This window comes from Canis lupus, chromosome X (genome assembly GCF_003254725.2).
Source record: "Canis lupus dingo isolate Sandy chromosome X, ASM325472v2, whole genome shotgun sequence".
Lineage (NCBI taxonomy): Eukaryota > Metazoa > Chordata > Mammalia > Carnivora > Canidae > Canis > Canis lupus.
In genome coordinates, this window is record NC_064281.1 from 25,738,814 (window position 1) to 25,766,578 (window position 27,765).

The 27,765-nt window shown below is 42.0% G+C and overlaps 1 protein-coding gene and 1 long non-coding RNA gene across 8 annotated transcripts in view; both read left to right on the forward strand.

Annotated features, from left to right (window-relative positions):
- Nucleotides 1-444: 444 nt before the first annotated feature.
- On the forward strand, nt 445-15,179 carry LOC125754685 (uncharacterized). Its single transcript, XR_007409461.1, has 3 exons — nt 445-523; nt 7,435-7,552; nt 13,399-15,179. It is a non-coding gene; the product is annotated as an uncharacterized LOC125754685 (long non-coding RNA).
- A 1,186-nt stretch (nt 15,180-16,365) lies between these two features.
- The window catches only part of GK (glycerol kinase), a 77,085-nt gene continuing 65,685 nt past the window's right edge, over nt 16,366-27,765 (forward strand). For 2 of the 7 annotated variants that reach the window (XM_025439332.3, XM_025439338.3), the window contains exons 1-2: nt 16,366-16,577; nt 26,736-26,809. In XM_025439332.3, coding sequence (XP_025295117.1) covers nt 16,500-16,577; nt 26,736-26,809 — 152 coding nt within the window. In that variant the 5' untranslated portion in view covers nt 16,366-16,499. The remainder of the gene's footprint in view (nt 16,578-26,735; nt 26,810-27,765) is intronic. The other 5 variants (XM_049107332.1, XM_049107335.1, XM_049107334.1 and 2 more) reach the window with 5 other exon arrangements.

Consider the following 27,765-nt stretch of genomic DNA (forward strand, 5'->3'; position numbering starts at 1 on the left):
AAACCCTTACTTGAAGTGGAGCTTGTCCCTTTATGTATCATAACCATATAGCTGTGTATCATAAGTTAAAAGTGATCACTCTCACTCTACTCCTTATTCCTGAACATGTATGCAAGTCTGGGTATCCATATCTAAGAGGTTGGCCGACTGGAAACCTCCAAAGGTCATAGCAGTAGGGACTCTGTCACCTGTGTCATATGCAGGCATCCCAAAGGGTCTAAACATAGGCACTAGATCACAGCAAGTTCTCTTAGCTAGGCAGAGATGTCATATCACCCCATCCAGAAGAAGAAGCCATGAAAGGAGAACCATGCAAATTTATGTTTTCCTCATTGTACAAATGCTAATTGACAAACAAGTTATTTCTCCTTTAACCATGTTCCTCTTGCTATGTTGCCTAACTACAAACCAACAATTGTGACATCACCATCACTTCCAGGCAGAGAAAATTTCCATTCATAGACTGCAGTATCATTCACCAACAACCAGGGAAAAGGACATGCAGGGGAGTGGAAAAGCTAAGGTATACAGCATTTGAAAATAGAAGTTCAAAGTGTATGTGAAAGTTTTCTGAAGAGCAGGGATTGGCAGACCAACTGGTTTTATTCTATTTTGTTAAAAGATTTTATTTTTAAGTAATAAACCGTAGGGCTCAAACTTAGAACCCTGAGATCAAGAGTCACATGGTCCACCGACTGAGCCAGCCAACGCCCAAAACGTCCAACTGTTTTTATTTTTAAAGATGTTATTTATTTATTCATGAGAACACAGAGAGAGGCAGAGACATAGGCAGAGGGAGAAGCAGGCTCTCCGCGGGGAGCTGGAAGAGGGACTCAATCCCAGGACCTCAGGATCATGACACGAGCTGAAGGCATATGTTCAACCACTGAGCCACCTAGGTGCCCCACCAACTGTTTTTAAAAGGAGAAAAACACCTCTGTTCCCCATAAGTTGTGATTTCACGTGTGCCAATATTTTACAAGATTTTAAAATAACCTTTAAAAAAATTAAACGTGTAAGCTTATTTAAATACAACCAAATGGATTCTAATAAAATTTATTTTATCATTAGTGAGGAAATAGGCCAACACAAGCCATGTGGTCAAAAATAAAGAAGGTCAAGATCAGAGAATCAAAATGCCAATGGGAGGGAAACAGGAGATTTCTCAACCCAGGTAATGAATGCCCAGTAATGCACAGTCAGCCAAGGGAGACAAGTAGAGGACAGAACCATTCACATATGTTGAAACTATCTCTACAGTTTTTAAAAATAGACTTTATTTTTTAAGGATTTATTTCTTTGAAAGAGAAAGAGCACGAGTGGGAAAGGAGAGAGACCAGCAGACTTTGTGCTGAGCGCAGAGCCGGACACAGGGCTCCATCTCACAACCCTGAGATCATGATCTGAGCCAAAACCAAGAGTTTATCAACTACTAACGACTGTGCCACCCAGCCGCCCTAAAATCGACTTTATTTTTTAGAGCAGGTTTTAGTTTCACAGGAAATTTGAGCAGAATTTTCTTCATTTTCTTCAGCTGTAATCATATATACCCTCTGCCCCCATAGCCACAGCCTCCTCCATCATCCATATCCTCCACCAGAGGAGTCCTTTCATTACAACTGATGAACCTACGTTGACATATCACCCAGAGTCCATAGTTTACATTAGGGTTCACTCACAGTGTTTGTATTCTCTGGGTTTATTTTTTTTTTTTTAAGATTCTTTTTTCTTAATTTTTATTTATTTATGATAGTCAGAGAGAGAGAAAGAGAGAGGCAGAGACACAGGCAGAGGGAGAAGAAGGCTCCATGCACCGGGAGCCCGACGTGGGACTTGATCCCGGGTCTCCAGGATCGCGCCCTGGGCCAAAGGCAGGCGCTAAACCGCTGCGCCACCCAGGGATCCCCTATTCTCTGGGTTTAGACAAATGTATAATGACATGTATCCACCATTATAGCATCATACAGAGTTGTTTCATTGCACTAAAAATCCTGTGTACTTCACCTATTCATCGCTCAGGCTCCCACACACACCCCCAAACAACCCCCTGGCAAGCACTGATCTGGCTGTCTCCGTGGTTCTCCCTTTGCCAAATTGTCATTTAGGTAGAATCCTACTGTAGGCAGCCTTTTCAGTTTGGTTTCTTTCACTTAGTAGTACACATTTAAGTTTCCTCCATGTCTTTTTATGGCTTGATAGCTCATTTCCTTTTGGCCCTGAATAATAGTCCATTGTCTGAACGGACTACAATTAATCCATTCACCTACTGAAAGACATCTTGCTTGCTTCTAAGTTTGGCAATTATGAATAAAGCTGCTATAAGCATCTGGTGCAGGTTTTATGTGGACATAAGTGTTCAACTCCTTTGGGTGAATACTAAGCAGCACGATTACTGGATCATGTGGTAAGAGTATGTTTAGTTTTGTAAGAAACTACCAAACTGGGGATCCCTGGGTGGCTCAGCGGTTTGGCGCCTGCCTTCAGCCCAAGGCCTGATCCTGGAGTCCCGGGATCGAGTCCCACATCGGGCTTCCTGCATGGAGCCTGCTTCTCCCTCTGCCTGTGTCTCTGCCTCTCTCTCTATCTGTGTCTTTCATGAATAAATAAATAAAATTTAAAAAAAAGAAACTACCAAACTGTCTTCCAAAGTGGCTGCACAATTTTGCATTCCCACCAGCAATGAATGAGAGTCCCTGTTGCTCCACACCCTTGCCAGCGTTTAGTGTTTCTCTATAGTTTTTAATTCTTCATTCTCTAACACAGAGAGAATGGTGATAAAGACCCAGGTTTCATGCACTGTGGTGAGGAACGGGGATTTTGGAGAATGGAGTATAAAATGTATAGTAGAAAACTATGAAAAAAGACCACAGGGGCACCTGGCCGGCTCCGTTGGTAGAGCAGAAACTCTCGATTTCAGGGTCATGAGTTCAAGCCCCATGTTGGGTGCAGAGCTTACTTTAAAAAATAAAATTAAAAGTAACACAGCTTTTTTTTTCCAGTGATGGCCTAATTATTTATATATATATTATATTATATATATTATATATATTTTATAATTATATATTTATATATTAAATATAATATAATATATATTTTTATAATTATATATTATATAATATTTATATGTTTACAGTATCTTTGGGAAAAGAGCACTATTGACTCATTGTAGGTTGACTTATACTCTGACTTCTTTTTTTTCATCAATTCATAAGATAAACATGTGCACCTCACCACTTGGTGACCAATTTTATACATTTAAGTGACTTTGGACAAGTGACCCAGATCCTTGCCTTTATTTTCTTCAGCTGTAATAAATGGAGTCGAGCTAGACAATTTGAAAAGTTCTTCCCAGTCCTTTAATTTTAAGAGATTACACCTGTAAAAAAAATTACACCTGTATGTTTCTTTACAAATAAGAAGTGCCCCCAAAGATACGTGATTTCAATGGATGTTTCCAAAGGCGGGAGAGTTTCCCATTATAAAGGCAATGAATGGGCAGCCCAGGTGACTCAACAGTTTAGCGCCGCCTTCAGCCCAGGGCCTGATCCTGAAAACCTGGTATTGAGTCCCATGTCAGGCTCCCTGTATGGAGCCTGCTTCTCCCTCTGCCTGTGTCTCTGTCTCTCTCTCTCTTTCTCTGTGTCTCTCATGAATAAATAAATAAAATCTTTAAAAATAAAAAAATAAAAAGGCAATGAATGTACTTAAATGAAGATTGTCTGTGCTCTTTCCTCATGTGCCATTCCTAAATGATAAATGATACATTTTCTTCCAAAATTTTTCCTAATCATGTTTAAATATGGAGCCTAAACAAGCAAACTGTAGTTACCTTTTCTTTTCAAAGCATACTTTTTAAAAAAGAATCAGCAAGCGGTGCTTGGGTGGCTCAGTCAGTTAAGCATCTGACTCTTGATTTCGGCTTGGGTCATGATCTCAGGGTCCTGGGACTGAGACCTGTGAAGGGCTCCCTGCTCAGCAGAGAGCCTGCTTCTTCCTCTCCCTCTGCTGCTCCTCCTGCTTGTGTTCTCTCTCTGTCAAATAAGTAAAATATTTAAAAAAAAAATTAAAACAAGAATTGCAAATTATCAGACCTTGCATACTATGCCAGAAATTCTGGGGTTGGAGTCCAGCAACCTGGGTTTTAACAAGTCCTATAGGTGGTTCTGATAATGGGTAGAGTTTGCGAATCATTGCCATATCCTAATTCTTTTACAGTTGCAACATTGCATAGAGTAATACATAATTTTAGGTAGCTACACTACCTAAAATTGTGAGTGGGTTTTCCAGTTTGCATGGGGGGGGGAGGCTCCTAATTTGGCTTTTTTAATAAAGTATATTTAAATTCTTAATCTGTCTTTAACTCCCTCTACTATCTTGGGCAGATCACTTCTTATATCTGCCTAAATCGTCCCAGTCCCATAAAATAAAGGAGTGCCTGAGCTATTTATTATAATCCTTTCCATCACTAGCTTTCTCTCTTATGCTTTCCATTACCCATGTCAATCCCTATCCAAGTAATTGTTCTTAGTATAGCAAGAAGAGATTAAGGAAAGGCTAGCTTTCCAAATAGACTAGAAAAAATAGGGCAAATATGGGAAGACCAAGAAGCATTACTGGAACCTCCCCTGCCACCCCGCCACCTGCCAAAAAAAGATTCTCAATGGAAATGTAGTCTTTCTGCTTCTATTAATTAACAACAAAGAAACACCAGAGGAGGAAAAATTGAAACACCTAGAGACTCTCCAGTGGAAGTTGACTTTGAGTTTTTGCTCTACCGGTCAGAAATCATCAAAACCAACTCTAGATAACTCAAGCTACTTAAATTGTTTGCCTAAAGTGCCTTGGTGTTCACCTCTGGGTTTCTCTGGTGGAAACAGATTGCCAATGAAAATGCATCTTGCCTATCATGATTAACCATGCTACTTGTAGAGTGTGTTCACACTTCCTCCCATCCACGTCAATAACATTTGCCCTATTTGACAAACTAGCAAAAGGAAGCCAGGGAAGAAAATTAGTTACTTAAGGTCAGGAAGATCAAGTATTGAATGGCAGGGCCAAGGTCAGACCAAGATCCTTAGCTTTCCCAATCTAGTTTCCTCCACTGCTTTACTTTCAGACCTGAACTGGGTGGCAGGGCAAGCAAGGTGGAGCAGCATCCTGCCTTCTTCCTTTCGTGTTTATTTTTCCTTCTTTTCCTGGCTTCCCTTCCCTCAGACTGCTATAAAAGGGCAACAGGCCTGATGTCAGTCAGGAGACTGAAATTCTAGTCCTGCTTCTGTCACAGAAGGCTGGCTGGCCTCAGACAAGTCACTTAGGCTCTCTGGGCTCACGTGTCCATTGTTACTTCCAACTCTGCCTCAGTAACAGTATGAAAAATGAAATCAGACCATCTATTGGTGGGGGCCCTGGGTGGCTCAGAGGTTTAGTGCCTGCCTTTGCTCAGGGCGTGATCCTGGAGTCCCGGGATTGAGTTCCGTGTCAGGCTCCCTGCATGGAGCCTGCTTCTCCCTCTGCCTGTGTCTCTGCCTCTGTGTGTGTGTGTCTCTCATGAGTAAATAAATAAATTTTTTTAAAGTATCTATTGGCTGATTTTTACATTCATGTAAATTTGAGTTTTCAGGGTGCAGCTAGGGTTTGAACAGTTGAGAAAGAGCAGGCAAATGGGAGTCATTCCATCTGGGTAAGAGGAAATAGGACCAGGAGACTCAGAGTAAATATTTAAGGTGTGGAGATTAGATAAGGAGAGCTAGACTCTTCTATTTAAGACCCTTGCCTTTGACCTTCCCTGATCGCCAAGAGGGAGCTTAGATGTGTGTGATTCCTGAAAGCTGAAATATTTTGGCCTCTCAGTTTTGTTTTGGTGAAAGGAATCAGGATGTGAAATTCAGACTGCTATGGGAACCACAGGATCAATATATTTAAGAATCTCTCATGTACATCTAGCCCCACTTATTCTGAAATGTTTGAATTCTGATCCCATCATATTGGTAAATAATTTGCTGTCCTCTTAGAAACTGAGAATCAAAAGTGTGTGAAAGTTGGAACATGATCAACCACTTTTTTTTTTTATTGGATCGATGGGGTAGGTTTGGTGGCTTTTTACTGCCTCTTAGAATCAAGGAAATCCTTATCTATATCATTTAATTAATACCTTTCATGGTGTTTAGAGGCAAGTTAGCCTACTTCCTTTACATTTGCCTGAATGCCTGTCTGTCTCTTCTTCCAGGAAATTCAGAAATACTGATTCAACTGCCCTCTTCTCCTAAGGAGGCCAGCTTATCAGTAGTTATTAAGTCCAGCATTTGTATAAGCAGGCCTCATGCGGAATACCAGAGCCTGACATCTACACAGAGTTTGGAAAATTTCCTTCCAGAGCAAGTGTGGTTAAACTATAAACACAGAGATAGACAGGAAAGTGTGATGCAGAGTAAGGGCTAGAGTGGAAAAAAATGGAAATGATGTTCCAGAACACTGAGAGATTAGGGGAAAGGATGGAAAGAAATGAAAGAGGGCCATTAGAAACAACAAATACCCACCATTTGCTTCGACGTGGATGGAACTGGAAGGTATTATGCTGAGTGAAATCAGTCAATCGGAGGACAAACATTATATGGTCTCATTCATTTGGGGAATATAAAAAATAGTGAAAGGGAGTAAAGGGGAAAGGAGAGAAAATGAGTGGGAAATATCAGAGAGGGAGACAGAACATGAGAGACTCCTAACTCTGGAAAATGAACAAGGGGTGGTGGAAGGGGAGGTGGGTGGGGGGTGGGGGTGACTGGGTGACAGGCACTGAAGGGGGCACTTGATGGGATGAGCACTGGGTGTTATGCTATATGTTGGCAAATTGAACTCCAATAAAATGAAATTTTTTAAAAAAAGGAAAGAAATGAGAGAGGGACAATATTAGAGTGCTTTTGAAATTGACAGCATGGTGGTTTACATAATTAATTTAGTGACTTTCAATCAGCATCTTTTAAAAATTAGGGAATTGTATAAAATCTCGGGACACAAGAGACTTCAGTTCGAAGCTTCATTTTTCTTCCAACTGAGGAACTGTTGTGCTGGACCAGGTGGCAATTCTTTTACAAGCAATTGCTCATAAAATTTCAACAGAACAAATGGCATTCAGATTATATGAGGACAGTGAAGTGAATTAATACATACAAGGAACAGTTGTGTTTGACAGCACCGATAAAATAATAAATACAATAGTAATCAGAAGCAGCTCCACCAGTCAGCACCAAAATAGTGGGTTTTTTTCTTTGTTTAAATCATGTAATTATGGCTTGCTTCTTTCCCATAAAACCCCCCTGGTTTCCCCACACAAGCAGACATTTTTCCCACTCCTCTGGAATCTGTGCACCTGAATTGCAATTGTGAGATCACAAATAAAAGTCTGTCTGCTTTTTCAGTTTTGCCTCCTTTTCTCAGTTGACAGAAACGGCATCAGAACATCATGGAATCCAAAGCGATGCACAACTCTGATTCTAGGACTGCCGTTGAATTCAAACATGGTACCTGCCTGAGCAAGCAGCTCAGAGTTCTTTTGGTGAGTTCTCTTAGTTCTGAACCTCTCTGTTTCCATAATTTCTTAAAGTAGGCTGTATGCCCAATGTGGGCTGGAACTCACAACCTCAAGATCAGGAGTCACATGCTCTACCCATTAAGCCAGCCAGGAACACCATCCTTGCCCCAACCTTCCTCTTTTTGGTTGAAGCTCAGGTCCAGGTTTGGGGTGTCTTTCCCATGTCCCATGTGGGCTGTCTGTCTGCCTGAACTACAGAGTTACTCTCTTTTGTCTGGTAAATACTAAGTGGGGTCTTTGATTTGGAAAATTGCTGCTGGACAGCAACCCTCCTGGCACCCCAGCTAGGTGTATGTTATGGGTCCATTTCTTCTAAATTTCTGTCTTGTTGGATCAATCTTATTTGTCATTACAGTGGCCACTCCGGAGATCTTTTGAGATTCCAAAATTAGTTTATTTGCATGCACAATTGGAAAAAGAAAAGAGAACCAAGCAGCTTGAGTAGGAAGCATAATTCACTTGGTATTTGGAGGCCTCTGATTCTAAACTTGCTTCCTTACACAAAAATAACTAAACTTTCTAAAGCCAACTCTGACCTCCCTCAGAAATGATCTGTTCCAAAAAAGTTTATGAGAAACTGATACTTCTCTGTTGCTCTTCCTCTACATTCTCCCTCCTGCTCTCCACCTGTATATCCTAGGATATTTTTTAAAGATTTATTTATTCATTTTGAAAGAGAGAGAGAGAGCATGAGTGGTAGAGGCAGGGAGAAAAGATCTCAAGCAGACTCCCTGCTGAGCGCAGAGCCCAACACAGGGCTCGATGTGTGAGTCCATATCACTACCCTGAAATCACAACCTGAGCCAAATCGAAGAGTCAGTTAAATAACTGTACCACCCAGGCTGTCCTGTATATCCTAGTTTTACAGAACTTCCATTCTATAATTTCAAACTGGAGTTTCCTCTGGACCCTTCAGTCATCCAAACTCCTTCTAAATTTATAACTAATGGAGGGTCTAAGACTTCATCAGTCATTTATACTCCTTGGACCAAGGCAGGCTTGTGAGCCACTACCAAGGACTTTCCCAATGCCCTTGAAGACCCTCCAGGATTTGCTAAGGAATTCATTTTAGTTATTCTGACCTATAAACCTGGTAATTCTGATCTTTATTAACTTATACATATGCTTGTAAGTGAGGGGACTATAAGCAAGGCGATAAATGGAAAAAGCAGGCTGGACAAAGCCTTTTGATGATTTTTCTAAGTGAAAAGCTATATGGACTACTGAAACATTAATTACTAAAACATATGCTTATTTACTTTTGACTTCCTATTACAGAGAGACTAAAGATATTTAGGTCTGTTGGTAAATGTTTTGTGCAATACTGAGAAATTTACTACAAGAAGGTCTATGTTTCTAAAAATTATGAAATGCATTAATAAATTTGCCAGTCCAAAGAATGCTGGTATAGCAGTACCTAGCTGGCTCAATCAGTGGAGCGTGCAACTCTTGATCTCGGGGTTGTGAGTTCAAGCCTCACATTGGGTGTAGAGATTGCTTAAAAATAAAATCTTAAAAAAAAGAGAGGGGTACCTGGCTGGCTCAGTTGGTAGAGCATTTGACTCTTGCTCTCAGGGTCATGGGTTTAAGCCCCACACTGGGGGTAGAGATTACTTTAAAAAAATAAAAAATATAATCTTTTTTTTTTTAAAAAAGAATGCTGATATAATGGTCCACAACTGTTTACTTTTTATTTTTCATTAGAAATTAAGGTTTCCAGAGGCGCCTGGGTGGTTCAGTCAGTTAAGTGTATAACTCTTGATTTGGGCTCAGGTCATGATTTCAGGGTCCTGAGATAGAACTTCATGTCCGATTCCTCACTGGGCATAGATAGAATCTACTTAAGATTCTTTCTCTCCTCTCTCTCTGCCCCCACTCCCCCACCGCCCACCCCTCACTCCATCTAAAAAAAAAAAAGAAAGAAAGAAAGAAATTAAGGTTTCCTGGAGTGCCTGGCTGGTTCAATTGGTAGAGCCTGTGACTTTTGATCTCAGGATCATGTGTTTGAGCCCCACATTGAATATAGAATTGCTTAAGAAAGAAAAATAAGGTTTCTACTAAATATAATTTAAGCTACTGGAAATAATAAGGAAATATTTCCACATGCCAGGAAAGTGAGGTGTTATGTATATGGTAAGAAAAGATATGAGAAATGGAGATGCGTTTTTTTTGTTGAGGGAAAATTAAGTAGTTTTGTCCTAAAGCAAGACTGGTTTAAAGAAGGAAAACAAAAACAAGGACAAAATCTAAATCTAAGGATGAACATTGTGGAACGTTCATGAAAAAAGAATCTTCAAAAAAAATTTTATGCATGGTCAGGATTACATTTGGAATGAATGAACTTTAATGTCAAAGGTACGTATACTGGTACATTAGATTAGACTTGGTTTCCTCTCGCTGTTAAAACAACAAAGTTTTCTTAGATTATTGGTCCATTCTTGATAAGAAATTGTAAACAAAGGTTTTTCTTTGTCTTTGATATAATCTAGGTAAGTAAACCGAAGTTTCAATGTTTTGTCTTTATCAGGTGTTTGATTACTAAAGGAAACTAAATCTTCTCAATATTAAAAGAGCTAAGTTTTGCAAATAAACCTGTATTTGCCTTAGAATCTTTTATTGTCACCTTGGGTAATAAATAAAAGAGCATTAAGTTTTGTAATTATCTGTGATCCTATTTAGGCATATGCTTTAAAAACTTCTGATATATTTAACAGACTTCTTCAAATTCTAATTCTAAATGAAGTGTTTTTGAACAAATTGTCAAATTACCAAAACATTGTCAGATATGTGATGATAACCCTTCTTAGGTTATATTGTATGGGTGAGTTGGTAGTAATATAACTGCTCAAGAAATAATAGGAAATTCCTAAAGTTTCAATATGTCCTGGTGCAATGTTATCACCTCTAATTCAAATTATTAAAGTGTGTGTGTCACAGAAATAACCACATTTCTTTGTCAAGTGCTTTGTGATGGACTCTCATCGGACCATGGCCATTTTGAGTCTTTTGTCATTTACAGTTCTTGTGTTATATATACTTGATGCTCTTGCAAATGTGTTTCAGCTTCAAGGAGATTCATGGAAGGGACTCTTGACAAATACAGGTTTCTGCTGATCTTAAGATCAGAAAATCGAACTGGATAAGAATTCCTGTCAGTAGTGCAAAACCTGAAATCAAACAACAAGAATTAATAACATGGGCCTGGGGATGCCTGGGTGGTTCAGTTGTTGAGCGTCTGCCTTCAGCTCAGAGCGTGATCCTGGAGACCTGGGATCGAGTCCCACGGCGGGCTCCCTGCATGGAGCCTGCTTCTCCCTCTGCCTGTGTCTCTGTGTCTCTCATGAATAAATAAATAAATTTTTTTTTTAAAAATAACATGGGCCTGAATAAACTGAGGAACATGATTGTTGTTTTTATGACTCTTGTTTGAAATGTTGCTGATTTTCTAATGTTTGCTCTTCCAGATTTAAGGAAACTTTCTCTCTTAAGCTATCTACAACTTACTGAAATTTGATAAAATATTCCTTTGTAAACAAATATGAAACTTTTGCCTTTTTCTCCCTATCCGATCCCTCCGGAGTTTAGAAGCTCTCAGTGAATATTCCTATTTTCACGGCAATTATAGTTATTTGCAAAATTGAGTAAGAATCTGCTCTCCTTGTAACAGAACATCATTGCAAACATTGGTTATATTACCCAGGCTTTGACTGGAGTGTCATATTTGAGAGACAAGTGCATAGACTCAGATATAACTAATTTTAGGGAACTAAGGTTGACTTCATGGAGCCAATGAAGCCCCTTGGAAAAATAAGCCTGATACTTTGCTTACAGGGTTCCCAGCAGCCTTACCAGGTGAGCAAGGAAGGTCACTTCTTGGCAGGCACAGGAACCTCTGGATATTTGGGGGTCCTCAAGAAGAGAGGATTCACCCAAGTCCATAGCTATAAATTACACACAAAATTCTGATGGCAAGTGTTTGGGTTGGCTTCTTAGCCTGGAGAAGCTGTTGAAAGTTCAATCTAAAATCCTTATGAGGGACACCTGGGTGGCTCAGCTGTTGAGCGTCTGCCTTTGGCTCAGGTTGTGATCCTGGAGTCCTGGGATCAAGTCCCGCATCGGGCTCCCTGCATGGAGTCTGCTTCTCCCTCTGCCGGTGTCTCTGCCTTTCTGTCTCTCATGAGTAAATAAATAAATCTTTAAAAAATAAATAAAATCCTTATGAAAAGTTACAGCAAAGCAGACTTAAAAGAAGCTATATAATCAATCACTGTTCTTGCTACACTTTTGAAGATCAGGCCAAGGTGTTAAAATTGGACTTATTTACAAACAAATTAGTATTCATTTGGCTATCTTTAGTGGATGTGAGGGTGATTTTAGAGAATGCTAAAAAAGAAAACCCAAACTGAATGAACCTAAGGATCTAATGGGTTTTATTAAAAGATTCGTGAATCAAGCAGCATCCCATCCAGCAAATTGAGGGCAGTTTGAGAAATTGTACAAAACGGAAGGTGTTTATAGGAAGGAGGGTGGTGCTGGAAAGTTATTAGGAAAAGAAAAGGATTATTCCAGGCAAGGTCACTTTCCCTTGGGGGAAGCAGCAGGGGGTCTTATCATACAGATAACCTCATCCTCCTTTGAGGGACGGAGAGGACCCAGGTGACAGACTCTTTGGCGCTGATGAGGAAGATTCCTGACTGACCAGTTCAAATTACATTTCTGGGTTTGCAACAACGTGGATGGAACTAGAGGGTATTATTCTAAGCGAAATAAGTCAGTCAGAGAAAGACAATGATATGATCTCACTCATATGTGGAATTTAAGAAACAAAACAGAGGATCATAGGGGAAGGGAGGGGAAAATATGAAATCAGAGGGAGACAAACCATAAGAGATTCCTAATCATAGGAAACACATTGAGGGTCGCTGGAGGGGAAGGTGAGGAGGGAGGGGGTAACTGGGTGATGGGCATTGAGGGCACCTGATGTAATGAACATGGGTGTTATAGAAGACTGATAAATCGGGATCCCTGGGTGGCACAGCGGTTTGGTGCCTGCCTTTGGCCCAGGGCACGATCCTGGAGACCCAGGATTGAATCCCACGTCGGGCTCCCGGTGCATGGAGCCTGCTTCTCTCTCTGCCTGTGTCTCAGCCTCTCTCCTCTCTCTGTGTGACCATCATAAATAAATAAAAATTATAAAAAAAAAGAAGACTGATAAATCAGTGACCCATACCTCTGAAACTAGTGATATATGTTAACTAATTGAGTTTAAATTTTTTAAAAAGATTATATTTCTGGGGGAGATTGAAACTGCAATCAAATTAGGTATTAAGTACCAGTTTGGAAACTCGGCCTAAGGAACACCATTTTGGGCCTGTGGTTTTCTTTTTAGAAAGAGAGAAAAAATTCTATTTCAGTAACACACGTGTGCGCATGTTAGATTCTAGTTCTGATTGAGGGTTTGTGGTTTCTCTATAAACCTGGGCTGGATCCTGAATTCTAGTTTCCTCAGCTATCTGACTGTGATTCTCCAGCTAAGGTATCTAATTTTCTTTCCTTCTTTTGACTTGGAATCACTGAGAACTAAAATTGCCACTTTGTGGATGCCCGAGTGGCTCAGTAGGTGAATTGGCTGCCTTCCGCTGCTCAGGTGGTGATCTCCAGGGAGGTGGGGGGAGGGGGAGGAAGACTGAGATCCGGCCAGTGTTGGGCTCCCTGCTAAGCTGGGAGTTTGCATCTCCCGCTGCTCCTCCCTCCCCGTATGTGCTCTCTAATAAATAAAATCTTTTCCAAACATTGCCGTTTTTTCCTAGAGCCCTGCAAACTGAAGTAGACAACTTGAGACAAACTTCAGGGACATTGCCACAACAGCCCACAGTCTTCGTGCCTGTTGCTATATGGGCCACTCAGATAGATCACCAGAGGTATTCAGAATGCAAACCAGGGAAATCTATCGGATTGCCACTGCCTGCTCTTACTCCCCGTGAAGACGCTATGAGCCTGACATCTAGAAATCTCAGCAGAAGCACTCAGGACTCACACATTGGGTTTATAATTTGCTCTAGCCAATAACCTTTGTTTCCTTTGTTTATCTTTTGTTTCCATAGAGATGCCTCTTTTTAATCACCTGATTGCTTGCAGCAGATAGGCCTAATTTTGGGAACCCCTTTTGTTTTTTGTTTTTTAATTATTTTTTATTGGAGTTCAATTTGCCAACATATAGCATATCACCCAGTGCTCATCCCCTCAGTGCCCGTCACCCAGTCACCCCAACTCCCCACCCACCTCCCCTTCCACTACCCCTTGTTAGCTTCCCAGAGTTAGGAGTCTCTCACGTCCTATCATCCTCACTGATATTTCCCACTCATTTTCTCTCCTTTCCCCTTTATTTCCTTTCACTATTTTTTATATTCCCCAAATGAATGAGACCATATAATGTTTGTCCTTCTCCGATTGACTTATTTATTTCACTCAGCATAATACCCTCCAGTTCCATCCACTTCGAAGCAAATGGTGGGTATTTGTCGTTTCTAATGGCTGAGTAATATTCCATTGTATACATAGACCACAGCTTCATTATCCATTCATCTGTCGATGGGCACCCAGGCTCCTTCCACAGTTTGGCTATTGTGGACATTGCTGCTAGAAACATCGGGGTGCAGGTGTCCTACCGTTTCACTGCATCAGTATCTTTGGGGTAAATCCCCAGCAGTGCAAATTCCTGGGTCGGGTTGTAGGGCAGTTCTATTTTTAACTCTGAGGAACCTCCACACAGTTTTCCAGAGTGGCTGCACCAGTTCACATTCCCACCAACAGCGCAAGAGGGTAGGGAACCCCTTTTGTAAGACCACCTTCTGAAATGAGACACAACTGTTTGACTAAACTGACCTACTTTCAAAAGTAGGACTTGTTCCTGAGATATGGAGCAGATCTCTTACTCAAGGTCCAGAACAGAACATTTAAACTCCAGCTACCAGAAAATAATATCGATCTCTGATTTTTCTTTTAAGATTTTATTTATTTATTCATGAGAGACAGAGAGAGGCAGAGACACCGGCAGAGGGAGAAGCAGGCTCCATGCAGGGAGCCCGATGTGGGACTTGATCCCAGGACCCCAGAATCATGCCCTGCGCTGAAGTCAGATGCCTAACCACTGAGACACCGAGGCGTCCCTGTGATATTTTTGTTAAAAACAAATATTTCTGGACATAATATTCTCCATTTTGAAGCTCCATTTTTTATTTCCAACTCATGAACTCTTGAACAAGCAGGCCAGGAGCAGCAATTGTTTTACAAACAGTTGATCATATAAGCAGAGCAACTGGCATTCACACCATATGAGGCCAGTAAAGTGGATTAATACATACCAGAGACAGGCTGGTTTCACAGCACCAATAAAATATTTAAAAAGTAATCAGAAGTGGCTCCATGGGTTAGTACCGAAGTAGCAGTATTTTCAGTTCTTTAAATCATGTAATTAATTACCCCTTCCTTCTTGCTGATAAAAACCCCTTGTTTTCCCCACATGAGCAAGACCCTTTTCTGATGTCTTCAGAATCTGTCCACCTGAATTACAATTCTAAGACCCCAAATAAAGGCCTTTGTTTTTTCAGTTTTGCCTCCTTTACTCAGTTGATAAAACGATATTCAGTAGAGGAAGACAATGCAGAACTCATACATGGAGGGATAAATTGTTTTGGAAACATTTTCCACTAATGTAAATATACATAAGATATATTTATCTATAAATATAGGTATCATATATAAATTATGCGCATGCACGCACACACTGTCTCTCTCTCTCACACACACACACCTGGAGTTGTCACCTATTTCTCACAGTGAGTTCTTGATTCAAAGTTTGAAAAGCCCCTGAAACCTGGGAGTCAAAAAGGATCCTGGCAAGGTAAATTCAAGGTCAAATGAGAAGAGACCCTTTCCTCTCCCTTTGCAAAGTAGAGCAGTTAATGGAGGGAGAGGAAATGGCGTGGGAGGGTGGGGACACTGGAGTGAGGTCAAGCGAGGAGCAAGGGCGCATCAGGACAGGGAGGTGCCGGATGCCCAATTGTCAACTAAGGGACCCGGGAAGGTCGATCTTGCCGTCTTCCCTTAAATGCTAAACCGAAAGAACTTCCGCGTTCCTTGTCTCTGAAGCGTATACAGATGAGGGGTTCGCCGCGCTCCCGCCCTGCTCCCGGGGGTCACACTACTCGGGGCCGGTTCCTGCACAGGGAATTCTTATCCAGGGCAAGGATACGGGAGTGGGCGGGGCGTGGGAAGCGCGGGAAGGCCTGACCAGGTCAGTCCGCCGAGCGAGTCACGCCGCACTCTGCGGCGCTCCCCAGAGGAACCGGCAGTTCTGCACTCTGGGGCCCATTCGCGGGAGGGAGCTCCGGGGCGAGGGTTGGGAGCTGTAGCCTTTCCACGGGCCGGCGACCCTCCCCGCCAAAGGGCAGCACCCGCCCCCCGGCCCCGGCCCCGGCCCTGCCCCGGCCCTGCCCGGCCCGGGCCCTGCCGCAGGACGGCTCCGCCGCCGGGTCGCGGGAGCCCACGTGATCTGCTGCGCGGGCCACCGCCTCCGCCGCGCCCAGGCCCCGCCCCCGTGACGTCTCCCCGCCCTCTGATTGTCGGAGCGGTCCGCCTCTTTCTGCGCTCGCTAATTGGCTGGCCCGGCGGGCAGCGCCCCCCCCCGCCACGCCCCTAAGTCGTTGGGAACGCGTTTAGGGGCGGGGCCTGGGCCGGAGGGGCGGGGTGAGGAGGTTCCGCGCGGGTAAAGGGGCTGCCTGGAGCGCGGTCCGAGCGTTCTGGCGTCGCGCGCCGCTTCGTCTACCCGGCTCGCCGCCCGCCCCTCCCCCGCCCGCCGCCGTCACCGGGGAAACGGGCCGCGATAGCCCGCTGACCCGAAGCTGGTTTCATGGCAGCCGCGAAGAAAGCAGTTTTGGGGCCGTTGGTGGGGGCAGTGGACCAGGGCACCAGCTCAACGCGCTTTTTGGTGAGCCCAGGGTGACATTTGAGGAGGCGCCGAGCCGAGGCGGGAGCCCAGGGACCTCGGGGCTGGCTGTCGCGTCCCCAGCCCGAGCCTTCCCCGACCCCGGGCCCCGGTGGCTAGGCAAAGGGTGGAGGCCAAGGCTCCCAAAGCGGGACCTGCCACGCTGGAGCTGCCCTGCGTGGGCCTCGGGGACCTCGGCCTCTCGCGACCCCCGCGGCCGAGCTGAGCAGCCCCGGCCTTGGTGGTGGAGCCGGGTCACCTACTAATAGTGGGACTCCACCCCCAAAGGGAATTGGGGCTAGCCGAGCATCCGTCCTGAGCGGCCCGCTCGCAGCCAGGGACAGGTGGCCACGCTGACCGCTACTGCGGGCTTCCCCAGGAGCATTTGGCCTGCGGGGCGCAGGACGTCCTTGGATGGGGCGAAAGCTGTGTCACGGCTCTGGTAGCCTAACATAGCGTCCTTTGGAGCAGCGGAACGAATATAGTATTAGTGTGATGGTGCGTTGTCATCCTCTCCCACAGAAACTGCAGAAGGTGGAATGCCGGCGTGGTGGAGGGGGCTGCTGAACACATTAGGAAAGTCACACTACACTGCTTTTACCAGCATCTTTATTTAATTTCGGAGACTCACAAATTTCAGTTCTGATACTTTGCCGGTTACAAACAGATGGTTTTCTCCGTGCTTCACAGCATAAAGTGACAGGAAAATTCTGTTTCTCCTTTTATTTACCATGTATGACAGCAGTTTTATCACAACGGAGTGCTATTTAAGGGACTCTGCTTATTAATATGTTTTTGCAATTAGGAAACTTGCTCTTAAAGTGATCCAGCATCAGTTTAGTAAGAGAATTTAAAAGTTCTTTAAATAAATGATTGTTAAGAACTCAAGCTTTCAGTGGATATTTGACCAATTTGACAGGTTGGTGTAAATACTGAATGATTATTTAACTCTGTCTTCACTTCTTCGAATCATTTTTTCGTGCATTATTTTGTATGTATATATATATATATACACATAGGTGTACCTATATGTATACATTATATGTAAAGTTTATTCATTTTTTCCAAGTTCTGTTTAGCTGATCACTTGACTAAAAACCTGCATTTGTGCCTTCATATTGATACTAGCCTCTCATCTCCAGCAAAAAAGCTTTCAGTCCAGTTTAAGTTTGAATCTTCTTTAATGACTTACCCTGGTTTGAGCTGCCAAGACATAGTTCTACTGTCTCTTACATTGCTTATCTTTTAATCACCCAGGGCAGGTTTCACTTTGTCTGATTTTCATATAAATGTTTGTAAAGTAATCCTGAATCATAAGTAAGATAGTCTGTCTAACTGGATTTGATTAATACATAAAATACACAATCATCATTACCATCTCCCCAGATTAAGAAAGACCATTAAGACGTGTGCTAACTGTAGCTTAATTTTTGAAATCACACTCAAGAATTGCCCACACAAATGCCTGCAGGGGCCAGCCAGGTAGAAGGTGGAGAGCAGGCCAAGGGGACAGCCTACAGCTGCCAAGCAGGAACATCAGCCCAGTGGTTGCCAGATCTTCAAATTCTTTAAGAAAAGCTGATAGTCTAAAGTTTTCAGTGAAATCTTTCAATTCTTAAATGTTGGCAACTAGTTCATAAAGCACTGGGAGAGGGTCAAACTAAACATGGTGATTGTTTTCAAGTTTATGCAGCTTTTGCCCTCTATGAATACACGTAAAGTATTTCATAACTTTGTAGGCTTCCCTTTTAGGCGCCAGCCTGTACGTGACTCTTCACTGTTGCTGTCCTACTGCAGCTTGTTCTAAAGATTCTGTTGCCCAAGAGGCATCTTTCTGCCTTGGTGGGGAAAGAATTCATCAGGTTCATATTCTCACGATCATCTATCTGTTCGGTGTGTGACATGAACAACACAAGCCCCCAGAAGTTGAGTTCTGTTTGCTGGGCTCTGTGCGGCATGGTCTCGTTGAGTAAGCTAAGGTGCAAATTCACATCATTCCATCCTACTTATGGAATGATGTGAAAAAGTTAGTCAATTAAGTTTTCTGCCTCTTGAGAAACAACTGTGAAAGCATGCCTCACAGGTAGATAAAAGACTTAGAGATCATGTGTGAAGTCAAACAGAACTTAGGAATAGTTTAGCGAGGTGTTTTCTTCTTTGGTTATAAGGAAAGTGGTTGCTAAACCACTCCCTGCAAAATACAGATAATGGATTTGCTGAATAAGTGCTTCAATCCCAAGGTGATTCCCAGGAGTTGTTCCAGTAGTTTTGTTCCATGTTGTAATTATGATTCAAAACTCATTGCTTACCTTCTCTGGGAAGAATACAGTGGATAAGAACTGTCATAAGGAACCTTATAAAGTTAAAGGTGTTTGAATAATTTCCTGACCATTATTCATTAGATTTACATATCATTTGACTTTTATAAGACCAATAACCTCTGCAAACTTTCTTCTTCCTTTTCCTATACTAGTAATGTTCGCTTTTCTCCCATGATGGACACAAGATTTCTTTATTCGTGCTCTTCATCTGTGTGAATTGCCTCCTCCCTTATTCCCCAGATCTGCTGCTTGAAATTTGAATCTGCCTCCAAATAGTGCCTCAACTGCCATCTCCTAGCAGGTCTTCCTCAAACTCTTGGAATTTTCTATCCCTTCCTTTTTTTTAAGATTTTATTTATTCATGAGAGACACAGAGACAGAGGGACACAGGCAGAGGGAGAAGCAGGCTTCATGCAGGGAGCCTGATATGGGACTCGATCCTGGGACTCCAGGATCACGCCCTGGGCCAAAGGCAGGTGCTAAACGGCTGAGCCACCCAGGGATCCCCTATCCCTCCCTATACTACTTTTCTTACACCTCTATTCATAGCTCTTATCTGCTTTGTATTATAATTATATACCTTCTGTAATTCGGAGCCAAAAAATCTTAAAACTTCCTGACTTGGGTATGCTTAATTACTTAATTTCTTCTATTTTAGTAGTATACCTGCCATTTTACAACATGCTCACTTCTAGTTGCCAAAAAGTCCACCCTGGGATCCTCTGGAAAGGCTTTGTACTAAAGGAAAAATTTCATACTTGTGTGATAGGACAGTGAACTGGGGTTGGCACGTGATTACTCAGATTACAGAATAGGAACTTCTTGGAAAGAGAATGAGTGTAACAGGTTTTAAGGAGGGGCCATTTCTTTAGAAGACCAAAGTTTCAGCTGAAATAGTCAACTTCCTTCTTTAATTTGGTAACTTTGTTTTTCTCCCGTTGAGTTGAATGTTACAAAAAGCAAAGGCTTGGAATGTGGTATGACTTGAAATGTGCTGGATGCTACATTTGAGGATTTTCCCATAATTATCTCATTTAATCCTCCTAACAACCATGATGTAGGTAGTATTATTAAGTTCCTTTCCACAGGTGATTGGACTGTGCTGCTGAACACTGTGCCCAAGATCACAGAGTAACCGGTGGAACTAGGATTCAAGGCCAGGTCTGTGGCACTCAGAAGCCTGTCCTCTTAATGCCCTGCCCTAGGCTCCCTGGCTGCTTGGAGTGATGTGACAGGAAAATGAGAGACTGGGGAAGGCCACTTACCTATCTTTCAGATGTCTGTTCTGATTATAATCACGGATAAATCTTCACCAAGAAAAACATACACATACTATTGGTTTCGCAATATGTAAAAAACGTTGCCTTTGAATAAGTCTTGCCGGTTTTGATCATCTTGTGACTCAGATTCAGCGGGTCCTGGGCAGGGCTCAGGTGTAGTCACCGTGGATAAGGTTACGCAACCATTTTGTTCCAATAGTCTCCAAAGCATGGCTAGAACTGTAGTTTCGTGCTTGCTTTGGCAGGAAGCATTGCCTTGGCCCCAGTTGTTCGATCATGCTTTCAGATCTCATAAGGCTTAGGGACAGATTTCCACTTTCTTTCATGTATTTATTTGACACATATTTATTAAGCACCCATGAAGGGATAGCCACTAATGAACAGTAAATTTGGTTAAACTATTCTGGCTCATCGGTAGATTGAGGCCACTGTTGTGATAACTACAGTTGCGCTTCTTTTGTGTTTTCTTTTTTCCACTAGGTTGGCTTATTTTCTTGCCCATTATCACCTTACACAAATGGCAAGAACACGGTCTCATAGAGCTGTCACCCTCTCATCCTCTTGTCTCCCGTAAACATTGCATGTTAAGAACTTTTAATTTTGAGTTCCCTAAAGGGCAGGATAGTATAGTTTTTTTCCTCCCCAAGGCCTAACACAGCATCTCACATGTGGTGGGTGCTCATTACATGACTGGACATCTGAGCCCTTCAGATGTGTTGACTAGAACTCTAGGGTTGGAAGACTAGGAAGGGTAAAATTTGTGGAGTCTTGGAAAAAGTCTAATTTGGCAACTATAGCTATATTAGAGATTATATGCTATTTAATATGGTTTCGTTTTTAAGAAAAATATAATGTCATTCATGTTTTCCTTACCTCTGTGGCTTGTTGGAAGATGCCAGTATACCATTTGTGGTCTCAAGTTTACAATGTAATATATTTGTAGCTAGTATTTTTTAAAGATTTTATTTATTTGAGAGAGAGAGATTATGAGCAGGGGGAGCAGCAGGCAGAGGGAGAGGGAGAGGGAGAAGCAGACCTCCCGCTGAGCAGCGAACCTGATGTGGGGCTACATCCCAGGCCCCTGGGATCATGACCTGAGCTGAAGGCAAATCCTTTTACCGACTGAGCCAACCAGGCGCCCCTGTAGCTAGTATTTTTATTTTAGGTCATTCAAATTTATATAGTATCATAGAGTTCTAGAGAGGGAGTTTACATTCCTAAAAAAATGTTTTATCACATAGTAAAGCTGAGTGTGGTGTAAAAGCGTAGGCTAGTGGGGAAATCACGTGGGGAGGGAAATGAATGTGCATGTTTATGATGGGCTGGCTGAATTAGTCATAGGATGAGTGAGCAAGGATAAGTGAATTCATCTTGGGACCCCAAGGGACAGTTTCTTAGTAAGGACAGCATGCCGATCTCCCTACTGCTCTCCTTCTAAGACAAGGAAGGCTTGCTTTGTTTCAGAAACTCCTTAAATAGTTTTTTTGTAAAATTAATTTTCCTTGTTTCTTCATTTTTTAAACCATCCCTGTCCGGCAAAGCTGGAATTGAGTCATGAATTAGGCTTAAAGATGACTATAGAGCTGGTGATTTCTAATTCTATCACTTGAGGGGAATGGTAGTAGTAGTAGTAGCCCTAACAATAGGAGTAAGCATTAGTAGTGGCGGCAGCAGCAGTAATGATGACATTTTTAGGATGTATGCTATGTGCCTGCACTGCCAAATTCCTCTCCTACATTCACTTCTTTCTTCAGTTTATTTTTACTTTTAAGGTTTATTTATTGAAAAAAAGATTTATTTATTAAGAGATAGAGAGGGAGCACACTTGCACGCAAAAGGAGGGGGAGGAGCAGAGAGGGAGGGACAAAGAATCTCAAGCAGATTCCCCAGCCAGCAGGGAGGCCATTTCATTGGGCTCTGTCCCAGGACCCTGAGAGCATGACCTGAGCTGAAATAAGAATCCAAAGCTTAACCAACTGAGCTACTCAGGTGCCCCTTTGGTATCATTCAGGACTCAGATGTTCAGTATTCCTTTTTTGGAAACAACAACAACAAACCTCTCAAGTTTGTAGCTGTCCTCCCCATAAAACAGAATCTAGAACTGCAAAGTGATTTGTGCTTAGAGATGAACATAGCACAGGTGGCTTTGAATCCTAACTCCCACTGGTGGGTCGTGCTGCTGGCTGGTGGTAGTAGTAACAGCAGTAACAGTAATGAAAATAGCAGTCGCCATAGCACCGGTGCTTGTCCTGTCATTTGGATAACATACTATGTACCTGCCCTGTGTGAAACACTTTCCATAAATTCTTCCATTTAATCCTTTGACAGATGGAAAAGTCGAGGTTCAGGAAAGTTAAAATCACACCACTGACATGGGCAGGACCGGAGCTTGACCCGCACCCTCAGCTCTGTGTGCTTCCTGGGCCTGTGCTCTTTGCCACCGTGTTACACCAACCGTGAAGATCTCTTCTGCCTCTCTGGCCAACACAAAATTCTGAAAACAGTTCTCTTCCTCTCTCTTTTTTTTAAAATTAAAATATAACCAACAGGTAACAGTATAAGTGTAAGGTGTACAGAGTGTTGTTTGATCCACTTGTGTATTGTAATACGGTTACCATGGTAGCATTAATACTTCAATCATGTCACATAATTATCCTTTCTTTTTTGTGGTAGGAACAGTTAAGATCTAGTTTCTTGGCAACTTTAAAGTTTATAATACAATATTATGGGCTGTACTCACTGTGCTCTGTGTTAGATCTCCAGGACCTAACCCATCTTACTAGTTCCAGGTTTGTAACCTGAACAAATCTCATTCTTGAGGCTTATGACCTAAAATATAAGCAGCTTCCCACTGGGCATCTCAACATCTATGCCTGAATGACACCCCAAATAACACATTATCTACAATGAACTTTGAAATCTCCTTAACCCTTCTGTGTGCCACAACCACTGTTCCTACTGTATCCTGTATTGTGTAAACACTGCCTCCTGCTAACCTGTCCCCTGTCCTGCATGGGTGTCCCTCATTTTCCTTGACTCCTCCCCCTCCAAGCCCTTGATGCAGCTAATTGCTTATATCCTGTTAAGTCTCTCAGCAATGTACTTCCTTTCTTTCAATCCCCGCTGCTGCTCCCAGTCTGACAGGAGCCCTCAGCTATCTCACCTGGATCCCCACAGATACATGGCAGCTGCTCTCCCCCCTTCATCCTAACCTCCCATTCCTTCCCAGGCCCACACGCACTCCCTTCGAGTCCACCTTCAATCTTAGTCTAGAAGTTATTTATTCTGATATGATAGCCCCTCTCCGACCCCCAGAAGTCTGAATGAGGTGTCCTTTCTCTTTTGATGTCCTAAAACTCCCGTATATGCTGCCATGTAATGGAGGATGAAAAGACATAATTTATATTAACATGATTTTGTACTGGAAAAGCACTGAATTGGTATTTAGGAAACTCAGAGGTTAGCTCTGTTTGTATTAGACAATCTTCTGGAGCTCACTTTTTAAGCACAGTAGCATGACATTAGGGCCATGGGTTTCAGTTAGTGTCATCATTTGTTTTTTGTTTTAGAACTCCATTGTTAGGCTTTTCTCTGGAAGGACCTAAATCTCGAAGCTAAAAGTGATAAAAATGTGAAATCCAGGGTATGGCATAGCCCAGAGGCTCAGCTGGAGCTCCCTGTCCTCCTTCCCAGCTTCTGAAGGGTCCTGGAGATGCAAGGAGTACATTTTGAAAATGCTGGCCCTACAGGATCTCAAGGATGTCTTCCAGGAAGCATAGACTCCTTGTGCCTTCAAATATTCCTTTTAATTAATTTTCTTAGAGACCCTTCGGTTCTGTGCTGTTATACATCTGAAGTCTTAACTGACTTAAAATTTGGTGAATTGCAAATCTGGAAAGGGAGAAAAAGGTGAGGGCCATCTGTAATTCCGAAGTCTTTCTCCTTTGCCACCTAATGAGTTTTAAACAATGACCATGCTAGAACTTTTATAAGACAAACTAGATAGCTACTGCCATCTTTAGTTGGCAGTGGCTTTTACAATCTACTGGAAAACATCAGATTAGCACTGTTGCTACTGGGCATTGTGTTCTCATATAAAATATGTAACCTTCCAGGCAGAAAGGATTCTGGAAGCATCATTAGCCTTCTTTGTACATTTGTCCATCTGCAGGCAAATGGACAGCCATTAAAACTCTTCACATGAACCTAGATGTATGAGGAAAAATAGTACTGCAGAACTTCACTGTCTTGTACAATAGCCACTAACTAGCAACATGTGGCTATGGACCACTTTCAATGTGCTTAGTACAAATTGTGGTGGACCATAAGCAAAACATATACCAAATTTCAAAGAGTTACTTCTAAAACAAGTAACAGATCTCATTAATAGGTTTTGCTATTGATCACATGTCAGAGAGATAATTATTTTAGATATATTGGCTTAAATAAAATGTTACTAAAATTAACTTTACCTTCCTCTTTTTACTGTTTTTTTATGAAAATACTTAAAATTACATAAGTGGTTTGCTTTATATTTCTGTTGGACAGTGCTGCAGAAAGTTGATGATTCCAAAAAATATTAAACCTAGAAAGTGTCCCACAAACTTGGAAGTGTTACCACAGGGTCAAATCCTAAACATCTAAAGGTAGTGTCTATATGCTACAGTTTCAGAGCTCTGAAGAAGTAAGGAAGTCCAGGTTCCATCCTTTTATATCCAAATGCTGTGTGATTACCAGCATCATGGTCTAATAAGCCAAATGGAATTTACCAAAATTCTTCCCTTTTCTGTGCCTGTTTCGAAGGCCCACAAATCCATTGTTAGTGTAGACTCCTGAAGTTAGCCTCCTTAAAACTAGTAGGTGATGGAACAGGGATCCTACTCCATTCAGAGCCTCATAGATCTGCTATAGAGGTCTTTATGAATCCAGCCAACCAAAAGGGACACTTTTCTCCTAACCCAACGCCCTTTGGGGATTTGCGAGAAGGCCCTGGGAGCAGTACTAGTATGAATAAAAATTATACAACTATGGTTTCCTCTTAAGAGTTTTTCTGCCACATAACCATTTCTCGTTTGATTTGATAGTTTTTCTCCCAATAAGTACCTGGTAGGCCATATTTTTTTCAGACATTCAACAAATATTTATTGTCAGTCCTATGCCAGGTACTATTCTAGGCCTTAGAGATAATCCAGATAAAACAGGACAAATGGAGTGATCATCCTAGAGATACACTCTACGGCTAAGTTGTAAATTAGGGGGATATTATTTGGGGTTCTGTCAAGTGCCTTTTATTTATGACATGTCAAGTTAACCTTTGGCTTGTAAGATATTTTATCTCTGCAAAGAACTTGAGAATTTACCTTCTTAGCTTTCATTAGATTCATTACTTCCTCACAAAAGGGAGATAGTGTCCTGGGGAGGGAGGGCAGCAGCCACTCATGGTGTGTTTTCTCTTTTTACTTTCCCTTTCGTAGCCTGCAATGAGCAGGTAATTTTCTCCCACAGGAAAGCTAGGCATGGAAACACTTTCTTACCTAATTGGATGTAACTTTACTGCTGTAATTACAGTGATTTCGGAAGCTGGGTTTAATTAAAATACGAATCCAGACTCTGAAAGACTAAGTACTTTGCCACTCAAGTATAGGTACACGCAGGTCAAAAAGAATGTACATGAGGAAAGATGGCTAAGGGTTTTTCTTTTAACGTATTGTTTTAGTAGTAGTAAAATTGTGGAGGATTGTACAGCACCTCTTTGGGAGCTTTATGATTTTAATGTTTTATACCAAAGGTCAACAATTCATAATAATTGTGTGACAGGGAAGCACTCAGCCAGATGGATGCCAGGATACACTTCTCCCCCTGTGGATAGGACCCCATTTACCTTTATAAGAGCTAGATGCATTGCTGTGCTTCCCTTCAAAGGGATTTCCACAGTGCCCTTCTCTGCCTGGGCACCTATGACTTTTTATTTATTTATTTATTTTAAGATTTATTTATTTGTTTATTCATGGAGACAGAGAGAGAAAGAGAGAGAGAGGCAGAGACACAGGCAGAGGGAGAAGCAGGCTCCATGCTGGGAGCCCGACATGGGACTCGATCCCGGGTCTTCAGGATCATGCCCTGGACCGAAGGCAGCGCTAAACCGCTGAGCCACCCGGGCTGCCTGCACCTATGACTCTTAGTGTGTCTCCTCATCCAAGATGGAAGCAGAATGGAACCTTCCAGCGTCCCCATCGGCATTCTACCTCCTTTCTCTTATTCTTGGTTTTCCTATTCTCTCTTGAGATCCATGCTATTAATTGGTTGATGTATTAAATTTCCTACAGCTTGGAGCCAGTTGTGCTTTTTTTAAGATTAAGAAATTGCCCCTTAGCTTCATGTTCAATAGATTTCTCTTTATCATGATTCTGTCTGAAAGAACGTAGAACATCCTGTGTGGCATTTCATCTGATCGGACTTTTTTTTTCTGTTGGTGACTGACGACTTCAGTTGCCTAATAGCTTTGAACACCTTTCCTCTCTACCTGCATTTTCACCCTAACATTGCAATATGTTTTTCAGGTTTTCAATTCAAGAACAGCCGAACTACTTAGTCATCACCAAGTGGAAATAAAACAAGAGTTTCCAAGAGAAGGGTACGTTCCCTGATTTACTATGTAAAGCTACCTTGTATTTATTAATCCATCTCACCTTACCTGCCCAGTGGCTTTGTAAGGTAAACTTGACCGAACCCCTCCTGAGAAGGCTTGAGAGATAGGTTTTAGTCAAGGAAAGAAGCAGTACCTCGGTGGCTCAGCAAAAACATATGGGTGATTGACGGCTTGGGAATTCAGTGACAGGAAAGGAAGTGATAATAAAGTAGCAAGGCAGATGAGCATTAAATAACAGAAATTCCACATTGACCTCGAAGGCATTTAGTTCTATGTCCATCCTTGGCAAACACTGCTTTGCTGATTGGAGTGTAAACATTCACATATCTTATCATCTAATGCTAAAATCACCCTTCTTGGAATAATGTGCATATGTAGTAGTTGTGATTAAATAGAATTCTAAGTATATTATTTAAAAGTTAATGATGTTTATGATACAAGTACTTTGAAAAATGGCAGCAGTTTCAATCAGCCATATATCTGCAGATTCTGCTCTTAGGAATTTATCCAAGAGAAATGAAAGCAGAAAGCATATGGCTATAGAAAGATATACATGAATGTTTATAGCAGCTTTGTTCATAATAGCCCAAACTGGAAACAACCCAAATGTCTGTCATCTGTAGAATGGATAACAGTGAAATACCATGAGGCAATTTTTAAAAAGTGAACTGATGCATGCTACAACATGGTTGATTTGTATTAATATCATGAAACATGAACAAAGCTGAACACAAAGGAATACACACTGCATGGCTGTATCTGAGATATAAGAAGAGACTAAGGTAATCTAAGATAATAGAAATCCAAAAATTGATTGCCTGTGGACTATGTGATTGACTTGAAAGAGGCATGAAAGAACTTTCAGGAGCAACAGAAATAATTCTGTATCTTGATTGGGATGGTGGTTAGATGGGGACATACATTTGTTAAAACTCAACAGA